The sequence below is a fragment of the Leuciscus leuciscus genome, assembly GCF_965113295.1.
Source record: "Leuciscus leuciscus genome assembly, chromosome: 6".
Classification (NCBI taxonomy): Eukaryota; Metazoa; Chordata; class Actinopteri; order Cypriniformes; family Leuciscidae; genus Leuciscus; species Leuciscus leuciscus.
In genome coordinates, this window is record NC_138730.1 from 33396198 (window position 1) to 33408204 (window position 12007).

At 35.2% G+C, this 12007-nt stretch overlaps 1 protein-coding gene across 3 annotated transcripts; it reads left to right on the forward strand.

Moving 5' to 3' along the window:
- Positions 1–563: 563 nt before the first annotated feature.
- Positions 564–11425, forward strand: slc1a8b (solute carrier family 1 member 8b). Of its 3 annotated transcripts, none has more exons than XM_082172045.1 (12): positions 564–1101; positions 1198–1495; positions 2424–2503; positions 2782–2997; positions 4693–4735; positions 4822–5032; positions 5875–5974; positions 6926–7159; positions 8203–8397; positions 9758–9892; positions 9979–10096; positions 10253–11425. In XM_082172045.1, exons 1-12 carry the CDS (start codon positions 1079–1081, stop codon positions 10403–10405), a joined length of 1806 nt encoding a protein of 601 aa, XP_082028171.1. In that variant the 5' UTR covers positions 564–1078; the 3' UTR covers positions 10406–11425. The 3 variants fall into 3 exon arrangements, with proteins under 3 accessions (XP_082028171.1, XP_082028173.1, XP_082028172.1); XM_082172047.1 differs by having other exon boundaries at positions 1198–1309; XM_082172046.1 differs by having other exon boundaries at positions 1081–1101; positions 1203–1495.
- Positions 11426–12007: the final 582 nt, after the last annotated feature.

Consider the following 12007-nt stretch of genomic DNA (forward strand, 5'->3'; position numbering starts at 1 on the left):
AAATGTTATAAAACTTTAAAACTGGTAAAAAATGACAACATTTGTATCATGTAATATACACACATACATATTTTTTTATTTGGCTCTTGATTAGATGAACTGTTAAAGTAATAAATTAGAAGTAAACATTAGGCTACCTATACGCTGATTTCACGCAGCCGCCATTTTGAAATCGAAAGTGAGGCTCCGGTGGGAAGAACCCCGGAAGTAAAGATAAACAACAATGCCTTGGATTACCAACCTGAAGCTGCTGCCGCGATTTACACTATTGGATGTTAATATTCAATATAGGATATGTATATAGTTCATTCCTGCTTCTGTTTTTACATTCTGAATTATATATATAAAAATTATTTTATTTATAAATGAATTTCACTGTATATAGTCTAAAGTATGAAAGAAATGTATGTACATTTTTAGAATTGACACAACATCATTAAACACAACAATACGCCATCGCATTCACGACTCTCCTGTGATTAAAGGCGACACTTCCGGTTTTCTTCCCACTGGAGCCTCGCTTTCGATTTCAAAATAACGGCTGCGTGAAATCAGCGTATTAAGCCTTTCGGTAGCCTATACAGTAAAGTAAAAAAAGAGATTTTATATTTAATTCAAAGTGTTTTTTATCACTGTTTGTAAACTACATTTGCACAATCATAAGAGATGAACCACTCAAACGTTTTTTTGCGAGCGAACGCAAAGTTTCTCGGGTGAACGCTACGCAGAACTTTTCTGAGAGAACGCAAAAGCACTGAAAGCCGGCACAATTTGAAAAAGTTTTTCATTTGAAAAACCGGTACAAAAGTAAGATAGATTACTTGATCCTGGATAGCAAAACATGGGATTTCCAAATCCAGATCATTCTGATCCAGATTCAACTTTTTTGAACAACTGGCCCCTGATGTTCAGCTTCTCATGTGGGTTTGAGCCTGTGTCAAATTTCCAAGTCATTCTCCCCCAGATTGCCACATTCATTGTGTTTCCAAAAATGGTTCTAAAAATGTAACCTTTTTTTATTTATTTTTTTAATCTTTTTAACCTCAAATTGTTTTGAAATTGACCCTTTCCACAGTCAATGGCCTCCAGACTCTTGGCTAGGTATGGGTTCTTTTAATACCCTTGTAATCGCCTCTGACTTTGCTGCCGTGAAGGCAGTGGTTTGGATCTATACTTAATTGCTTAATCTGTTGTTAGAAAAGGTTTACACCGAAAGGCTCTCGCAACACTTCCTGCCCACACAGGTCTGAGCATGGATGAGAACCGGAGTAGCTCAAGGCCGGCGTCTTCACAGTGCCATTCCCCTCCCGTGAGTCCCTTGAGAAACATGTTGGAATATTTCAAGAAACTTTTCAAGAACTCAATATCTACAAAGTTGCGGCAATGGGTTAAGGACTATTGCAAAAGGAACGGCTTGCTCACCTTATCAGTGTTAGCGGTGGTGTCAGGCTGTGTGGTGGGATTCACATTGAGAAGTTTTAACTTGTCAACACAGGTAAAAGATTCAATTTTGTTATTGCCTTTATGAAAAAAAAAAAGACAATTGTCTGTGCCTTATCAGAATTAGTGTTCAAACTAGTAGAGCCATAATAGCAACTGTCTAAAGGAAAAGTATTTGTTCAAAATAAGTAAAGCTCTATTTGAATGTTAATTTATTGAACATAATTTAGACTCATCACTCAGTTTTTAAATAAAATATAAAATAATGAAAAGTTTACAGTTATAGTCTACGTTAACAAGTTATACGTTTTTTCCACCATGTAAAACATTTGCATGAAAAAGTAATGATATCAGAAATGAACTGTTTACATAAAGTAGCCTGTGTAAATTACATGTGTAATGCATAACCAGAAATGCATTTACCTAGAACAGTACTGCGCTATAGACACCTTTACACAACAAATAACAGAATTTTGTACATAAGAAAATAACACAAGTGCTTTAATGAACTACACATTTTTGCTATTTTTTTTTAAAGTCTACATTTTTGTTTTCTACAAATTGAGGGATGACTCAAAATGATTGCCTGAAAGTGATATACATCAATTGAGCTTAGCTTATTTAAAAGTTGGAACATTCCTTTAACTTTAAGATGTTGTTGATGACTTTTCCTCTTAAAGAAGTATATTTCCCAGCCTTAAGAATGTGGCATACAGACCTTACATAAGGTACTTAAATCCTGGTAGTCCTCCTGCTAAGGATGTAAGCATCTGGGTTTGTTATCTGTAAATAAACTCCAAACAACTTACAGAGTCAACTAGGATAAACACGCATTACTTAGTCAACTGAAGCAAATCTTCAGTGATTTTACTAACTTGGTGGGCCTATATGATAAGTCATTCTAGTAGGGATTAAATGTTGGAAATGAATTGAAATCTTTACTAGCAAAGTCACCCAAAGTCATGTTTTCCCTTTTACCTCAGGCAAAAATCTACTTTTCTTTTCCTGGAGAACTTCTAATGAGAATGCTGAAAATGTTGATTCTTCCTCTCATCACATCCAGGTAACTCGTCATTTCAGTTCTGTTTAGTTGCACTTTCATTCAAGATGTCAGCATTTCTGAGGCCAAACATACAGACAGTATTTGATATTTTTGAGAAACCAACAAAATAAACAACAGAAAAAAAATTCCATCATAAGAAATGCTTCTGAGGTTCATCTGTTTTTAAAACCCTTTCTATAAATACTGGGATAGCTGATTGTTGTAGAGAGTATATATTTTACAGTCTGACTTAAAGCTGATCACACCTATTGACTGAAACTCCAACACTTTCCTTACAGTTTAATGTCTGGCTTGTCTGCTATGGACACCAAGGCCAGTGGACGCCTAGGCCTTCTCACCATCACTTATTACCTGTGGACTACCTTCATTGCTGTTATTGTGGGGATTGTTCTGGTGCTGATCATTCATCCCGGAACTGGCACTGAGAAAGAGGGACATAAAGCTGCTGGAGGGCCAGTGATGACGTCTGCCGATGCCCTGCTTGATTTGATCAGGTAACTTTACAGTAATATCAGATATCAGATCTTAACTCTGGGTTCCAGAAATTTTAGAATTTGCTCTTAAAATGGCGGCTATAGGAAAGGAAGTCCCGTCCTTCAATTAAATGAGCCTATCAGCTTAGTAAAAGCTAATTGTCTTTGTTTTATTGCTATAGAATGTGAATATACATTAGGTAGAGAAATCTGAAAACTTTTTCTGTCAGATTTGATTGGTTATTTCAAATATGTTATTGATGTTTGTCCATTCAAGCAGAAAAGAACTGTGTGCTTAGTTCCTAGACAAAAAAATATATGCCCAAAATCATTTCCAAGATGGCCGTCGAGTGGACTGACTTACCTTGAAAGGGACTTGAAGTGCAGTGATGGAAAAAAATTTTTTTTGACAAACAAACTTTGGCCCGGTTTCACAGACAGGGCTTAGACTAAGCCAGGATTAGACCATAGATCAATTAGGACATTTAAGTAATTTTAATAAACATGCTTAGAAAAAAACATTACCGATGTGCATCTTAAAACTAAAAAGGCACTGATATATTTTTAAGATCAGTCAGTGCAAGTTTATTTCAGTGGAAACAGCTCAGACTTACATTTTAGTCTAGGACTAGTCTTAAGCCCTGTCTGTGAAACCAGGGGTTTATTTCTTTGTCATCATTAAATGGCTTTCAAGTCAATATGAAATCAAAATGGACCACGTTTATGTTCTTTCCTTAATTTCGTTCTTAATATTTCTTTCATGGTCCTATTGTAATTCATCAGTGTTTGTATTCATTATGTTAAATCAAAATGTAACAGCTTGTTCATTGTTTACCTTTTCCACCTCACTTAGGCAGAAATATAGTGAATAGCCTATAGTGTTAACCAGTTGCCAAATAGCTGTGTAGACATTCAAACTAGCATTCTGCTATAATGCCCCTAAATCAAATCAATTCCCCAGAATCCCCACGGATAAAATCAAGTTCTGCCCTGCATTATTTCTCATTGATCATCACGGTTCTCTCTGAATTACACACTGACTTCTCTCTTTTGAAATGTAAATCTTTTACATTGTTTATATGTGGAAAAACTAGTCCACAGGTGGAAACACTTAAAATAGTAGTAATATTTCATTTTATTAAAAAAAGCAAACAGTTCTTACCATTTGAACTATGAACTGTAAACAAGTTTTATTTATCAGTCTAAGAAACACATTGAGAAACATGTTGCACTTACATAACCGTTTTCAAGCTGCAATCAAGACTGCAAAGCTTAAGCTTCCCTTTTGCGCTATCCCGTCACCAGACAGAAGGATTGGAATTAGGTATATTTAGAAAGCCTCTAAAGAGGATGTGAATAACATGGCTTTTCTCGAGTGCGAAAGATGCTCCTGAGCTCCAGACCAGATTTAATTGGATTTTAGTCAGGGACACAGCAGTAGAATTTGTACTTTATAAAGCATTAGCTCTGCCCTCCAAGTCTTTAGGCTGTGCTACAGCAGATCTGCTTTTTGTTATTTTACTTTTTAGCTAGCTGGCCGTGCCACAGCCTTGTACAATAATCAAATCCAGTGATTCTGAAAACAAACGAAGCATTTTTGCAATGAGTTGGCCTCAGAAAACAGGCTAATAGCATTAGCGCTTTGCTGAAATTTCTATGATTGTAAATAGTTTTTAATATATGGCCTCGTGTATGATGGATTTTGTTTTCCAACAGGAACATGATTCCATCCAATCTGATTGAAGCCACATTTCAGCAGGTGAGAGAAACACATTAAGAACAGAGGAGTTAATCCTCTACTGTTTTTGTACCTAATCCTTGTCCATCTGTGCTCTTCTGTTTCAGTATAAGACAGAACTTGTGTCTAATTTTAAAAACAGTGCAAAATCATCACAAGCCAACTTTGTGTACATTATGCCAGACTATGAAAACCCCAAGATGGGTCACCCAGTGTTTCTGGAACTCACTCCTCCTCCTGAAATCCACTATAAGATTGTACCAGGGAGAAGCAATGGGATGAATGTGCTAGGAATCGTCATTTTCTCGGCCACTATGGGTGTGTATGGATTTGAACTGTTATATCACCATTCAACCCTGCTGAAAAGATCAGCATAGACCAGATTAAGCTCGTTAGTGTCGCTTAGGTACTGGCAAAAGAGTTCTCCAGTAAAGCTAGCTGGATAAACCAGTTAAAAAAGTCTGGTGGGAACACCAGCATCCCATGTTGGAGACAAATGTCCAAAATACAACATATAATGGTGACCATCAATGTTGAGCTTTTCAGCAGGGAAGCATTTAAGTCAACATGAAAGAGTTTTGGCAGCCTATTTACTGAACAAGATATTTAATGAGAAAACATGTAGACTTGTTGCATTGATTTGAAAACTGGCCTCTAAAGGCTGGTGAAAAATGGAAGGGCTTTGTGATGTATATATATATATATTATAAGTTATACATACTCTCTCTCTCTCTCTCTCTCTATATATATATATATATATATAACTGTTCAAAAGTTTGGGGTTGGTGAGATTTTTTTTTTTTATTTAGATTTAAATAAGTCTCTTATGCTCAACCGGACTGCATTAGATAAAAAATAAACAGTAAAAACAGTAATATTATTAAATATTATTACAATTTAAAAATAGCTTTTTTTTATTTAAAAGTTTTTAAATTTAATTTATTTCCATTAAGTCTTTCACATGATCCTTACGAAATTATAATATCACTTGATGTTCAAGAAACATTTCTTATGCTTAATGTAAAAAAAAAAAAATTATTACTTAATGACTAGAAAGTTCAAAAGAACAACATTTACTTGATATTAGAGAACTTTTATAACATTATTAACATATTTACTGAAACTTTTGATAAAAATCTTTTGTTGCTGTTGTTCCCCAGGTCTTCTGCTTGGTAGAATGGGATCCAGAGGTACACCCCTGGTGAATGTGTGTCTTTGTGTCAATGAATGTGTCATGAAGATCATCAATGCTGCTATGTGGTGAGTAGATCTGGATCAGATTGCCCAAAATTACCTAACTGGGACTAGAGATTTGTAATTTCAAATATAGGACAGAAACGCTCACTTTATTACATCACTTCTAGGACAGTCGTCATGTTTTGTCATGCAAACATGTGAAAGAAGCACGTGTCAAAAAAAGCAGCATTCTCTGACCAAAACAAGTGGAGAGCCACCTAAGCAATCTCTTTAATACGCTCTACAATACGTCAGGTTGATAGTTTAAAAGCAGCTTTAAGCTTCCTTATTCTATTAAATGTTGGCAGTGGAAATGTGCTTAAGAGTCAGGCGAAATGAAAAGCTGATTTGCTTTTAAATCTCAGTTAAGTGAATGCACCACCTATATAACTATATATACACTGCTGTTCAAAAGTTTGAGATCGGTACGTTTTTAAACTTGTTTTTAAAAGAAATCACTTATGCTCACCAAGGCTGCATTTATTTGCTAAAAAAAAAAAAAAAACACAAACAAAAACAGTAATATTGTTTTACAATTTAAAATAACTTTTCTATTTAAATATATCTTAAAATGTAATTTATTCCAGTGATGCAAAGCTGAATTTTCAGTATCATTACTCATTAGTCTTCAATGTCACATGATCCTTCAGAAATCATTCTAATATGATGATTTGCTGCTCAAGAAACATTTATAGAACATGAATAGAAAGTTCAAAATAACAGCATTTATCTGAAATAGAAAGCTTTTAATTACATTTTAAAATATGTTCAAATAGAAAACATTAATTTAAATTGTAATATTTCACAATATTACAGTTTTTTATATATATTTTTTTAAATCAAATAAATGCAGCCTTGGTGAGCATTAGAAACTTCTTTTAAAAACATAAATCTCACAGATCCCAAACTTTTGAATAGCAGTGTATGTATATGTATGTATATATATCGTTTTAATACCCCAGTCTCTTTGTACAGGTACTTCCCATTTGGCATTGTATTTCTGGTTGCTGGGAAAATCCTGGATATGCATGATCCTGCAGTCCTTGCAGAGAAGCTGGGAATGTACTTCATCACTGTTCTGGCGGGGCTGTTCGTGCATGGTGTGATTTTGCTGCCAATGTTCTTCTACGTGTTCACCAGGAAAAACCCATTTAGCTATATCCGTGGCCTCCTCCAGGCTCTGGTTATCGCATTGGCAACTTCATCCAGGTAAGGAAGCCATTTTGAACAGGCTTTTAGCTCACTGCAACATAAACAAGAGTTAAAGGGATAGTTCACTTTGAAATAAATTTTTGGTATGTTTTAGCTTACCTCAAGGGCATCCAAGATGTAGGTGTCTTTTTTTCCGCAGTAGTTTCAATTTAGATATTTTTAGGTCAAACCGTTCTTGTCTGTCAGTCATAATGCAGTCATTATCTCAAAACACAAGCACAGAGTCCAAATTAAAACAATTCCCCGTCGTCCAAATTAAACAATTCCCCATCGTAAGTACACATTGATGGCCTAAGACACGAAACGAGCGGTTTGTGTGAGAAAACGACCAGTATATCGTTTTTACCACTTATACGCAGCCATGTCGAAGTGATCTGATCTGACGTGTGCGCAGACTGGTGCATAGATATATACACACTAGATGTCGCCTTGTCTACGGCAGTTCATTGGAACGAATGTCTTTAAGGCGACATCTAGTGTATATATCTATGCACCAGTCTGCGTACACGTCAGATCAGATCACTTCGACATGGCTGTGTACAAGAGGTAAAAACGATATAAATACTGTTTGTTTTCTCACACAAACCGCTCGTTTCGTGTCTTAGGCCATCAATGTGTACTTACGATGGGGAATTGTTTAATTTGGACGACGGGGAATTGTTTTAATTTGGACTCTGTGCTTGTGTTTTGAGATAATGACCATAGACCTGCATTATGACTGACAGACAAGAACGGTTTGACCTAAAAATATCTAAATTGAAACTACTGCGGAAAAAAAGACACCTACATCTTGGATGCCCTTCAGGTAAGCTAAAACATACCAAAATTTTATTTCAAAGTGAACTATCCCTTTAATCCACAATTTATTTCAGAAAATAGTTCAAGCTGAATCATATTAAATTGAATAATTTAAGTGTTTGTTCTACCCATGGATTCCATGTGAAAACTCAAATTTGATCTTAACCAGAATCTTTACATTTTAAAATATAACATTTTAAATATGCAACTAATGGTTTTATTCCTTACTCCTCTTTCTCCAGTTCAGCTACTCTGCCCATTACAATGAAATGCTTACTGGAAAACTGCCATGTGGATCGGAAAATCGCTCGATTTGTACTTCCTGTGGGTGCTACTATCAATATGGATGGCACAGCCCTATATGAGGCAGTGGCAGCCATCTTCATTGCACAAGTCAATGAGTACGAGCTTGACTTTGGACAACTTGTTACTATTAGGTAAAGTATTTTGGCTACATTCAGAATGATGTACACTACTGGTCAAACGTTTGGAATAATTAAGATGTGTAATGCTTTTGGAAGAAGTCTCTTATGCTCACCAAGGCTGCATTTATTTGAAAGAACTTTTCTAATTGAATGCATTTTTCAAATGGAATTTATTCCTGTGATGGCAAAGCTGAATTTTCAGCATCATTGCTCCAGTCTTCAGTGTCACATGATCCTTCAGAAATCATTCTAATACGCTGATTTGCTGCTCATAAAACATTTCTAATTATAAATGTTGAAAACAGGTTTTGCTGCTTAATATTACTATTCAAAAGTTTGAGGTAAGATTTTAAATGAAAGAAATCAATACTTGTATTCAGTATGGATACGTTTGATCACAATTGATCAAAAGTGACAATGAAGACATTTGTTACAAAAGATTAATATTTTAAAAAAAATACTGTAATTTTCATTCATCAAAGAATCCAGAACATTTTAAAACAGTACTGTTCAAATTTAACAGTAACGGTAAATGTAACGGTATTCACAAAAATATTAAAGAGCAAAAAACGGTTTTCAACATTGATAGTAATAAGAATTACTATTTGAGCACCAAATCAGCATATTAGAGTGATTTCTGAAAGGATAGTGTGACACTGAAGACTGGAGTAATGGCTGCTAAAAATTCCATCACTGGAATACATGAAATTTCACAATATTATGGTTTTTACAGTATTTTTGTTAAAAAGGTTTTTTGTTTAAAGGTTTAGTTCAACCAAAAATGTTATTTCTGTCATTATTTACTCACCCTCGTGTCGTTCCAAACCCGTAAGACCTTCGTTCATCTTCGGAACACAATTTTAGATGAAATCCGAGAGGTTTCTGAACCAGCCATAGGCAGAAATGTCATTACAACTTTCAAGGCCCAGAAAAGTAGTAAAAATATTGTTCAAATAGTCCATATGACTAGAGTGGATCAACTTTAATGTTGAAGCGACAAGAATACTTTTTTTGCGCAAAAAAACAAAACAGAAATAACCCTTATTCAACAATTTCATCGGGTCTGTGTCTCTTACGCTGATCACATAGTTAGTAAACGGTGCAGCACTTCCAGGTTCTACATCAGAACGCAGGCTCATTATTGGCTGCGTTGGCCAATAATGGGTTCTTATGGGTTTGGAACGACATGAAGGTGAGTAATTAATGATAGAAATTTGATTTTTGGGTGAACTAACCCTTTAAATAAATGCCACCTTGATGAGCATCTTTCAAAACCCTGAATTATTCCAAACTTCTGACAGATAGTATATAGTAACAAAGATGCACTTGCCAGTGAGCGCCTCATGTGACTTGACTTCGACTCTTTTTTCAGTATCACAGCTACAGCAGCAAGCATTGGAGCAGCTGGAATCCCTCAGGCTGGTCTTGTTACCATGGTTATCGTGCTTACCTCAGTGGGTTTGCCTCCAGATGACATCTCACTCATTGTAGCTATCGACTGGATCCTGTAAGTATAACATACTGCATGAGTGCTACTACTTATAACCCACAATAGAAATAAAAAGTCAATCTCATGCATCTTTTTTTTCATAGGGACCGTTTTCGAACAATGATCAATGTGCTTGGAGACGCCTTAGCCGCAGGAATCATGGCTCACCTGTGCAAAAAGGACTTTCAGAAAGACGTCCCATCCACAAACAACTCAGAGAGAGTAAGATATATCCACTGTGTGCTCATTTACATATTTCCTAGTTAGAAATATGGATAAGCAAGTATCGTGCAGTAGTGGTCCGTTGTTCACCAGCAACAAGTAGTCAAAACTGTCATATGTGACAACTGTGTAATGGCTGTATTTTGTGTCTTGCAGAGAGATACTATGATATCTTTTGGAAACCAAAGCGTGCAAAGTTTTCCCACATCTGAAACTCCACTACTGGGTAATAGGGACTACATCTTAGAGGTTGTCGGAGATCAGGTGATCGAGAAGCCGACTACATGTTACAACCTCTGCCAAGTCTAACTTTGGCAGACGATACCAAGCAGGAACAGAAGCTGCCTTGACTTCACAAAAACCTTCCCCCTTTACCTCCCCTTTGTTATATATATATACATGTGTGTGCCATTCTGTCTTTTTACATCACAGATGTTACTGTTACCTCAACAGTCGCCTTTGGTGAACTTGAAAATTGAGGACATTTGAGTGCTTTTGACACCTTAACTTGGAAGTTTTGTAAATTAAAAAAACATGTTTTTTTTAATGTTCATCTTTTAGAATTGCCTTAAAACGCAATAATGACAGTAAAACTATAACTAGACCACAATAATAAAACCATGTACAAACAGGAACATTACACAGCTAGTCAGTCGACTGGGGCTCCAATTATGGATCATCAGTTGCCTTGTCATAAAGTGTACCGTGACGACAAACTGATTTTTTTTAATGACTGCAAGAACAGTGATTGTGTATCTCTTTATTACTTGTTTTCAGAGCACACAATCACTGTTCATTTCAAGTGGGATGGAATATAGATTATCATGCTTGGTTATGTTTGTTTATTTTCTTAATAAAATTGTTAAATTACCCTTTAGTTATTGGCCTTCATTATTCATACTGTAAAAGAAAAACAACTACAATATGGTTAGTTTATACCTTCTAAAATTGACCAAAATACCAAAAACTACCCATTTATAAAAATAAAATAAAAATAATGAAAATCACAAACCCAAAAATGATCATCTAGATCTACTTCGCTAATAGTTCACTAATACCAAGACAAATTTTCTGATTTTGCAATGATGCCTGATATTTTATTTCACAACTACATGTTAGACAGTAGCTCATAACAGATGTTCAATGTAGAATCAAAAAGTATTTAAAAAAAAATTAAGACACTCATCAATATCAATATCAACACATAAAACCATACACAAGCTATATAAATAATTCCACCATTCAATAAACTTCCAGTATATTCTACATAAATTAAGGCTTAAAATTTGCAACCATCCAGTAAATCCTATTTGATATTTCTTACAACTGGCATCTCAGTTGACTCAAACATTGGGCAATATTTTTTTTAAACATCAGGATATCAAAAAAGATGGAAAGGGAAACGGCTGCTATAATAATTACTACTATTCATTAGGAATCACTTTTCAATATTGCACATATGCCGAAACGTGCACAAAAAGAGAATGCCAAGTGTTTCATATAAATGACGTGTAACCAACAGTGGCTGTAAAGTTGCTAATAGGTTCACATGAACCATAAAGTAACAGATGATGCAAGTATAGTTAACTGCTTATTACAAACCTGACAAAAAACAGTGAGTCACTGTACAAAAACATTTAGGATTAGGATTAGTGTCAGTCACAATAATATAAATATAGGCACGCACACACAATACCAACCTTAAGTCTTGTAGCAGAGGGAGCCTAAGAACTGTCTGTGCTGAAAATGATCAATTTACACAAGAGGCATCTTGGAAAATGCATGGGTTTGTCTAACTATAAAATAACCTATGTAGGGTTTTACAAACTAATATTTGGAAGACCTCAAGAGTCTCAAAGCTGAGGAACATGTCTGTACAACTGTTAGATTGAGTTTCTATCCGTTTCTATC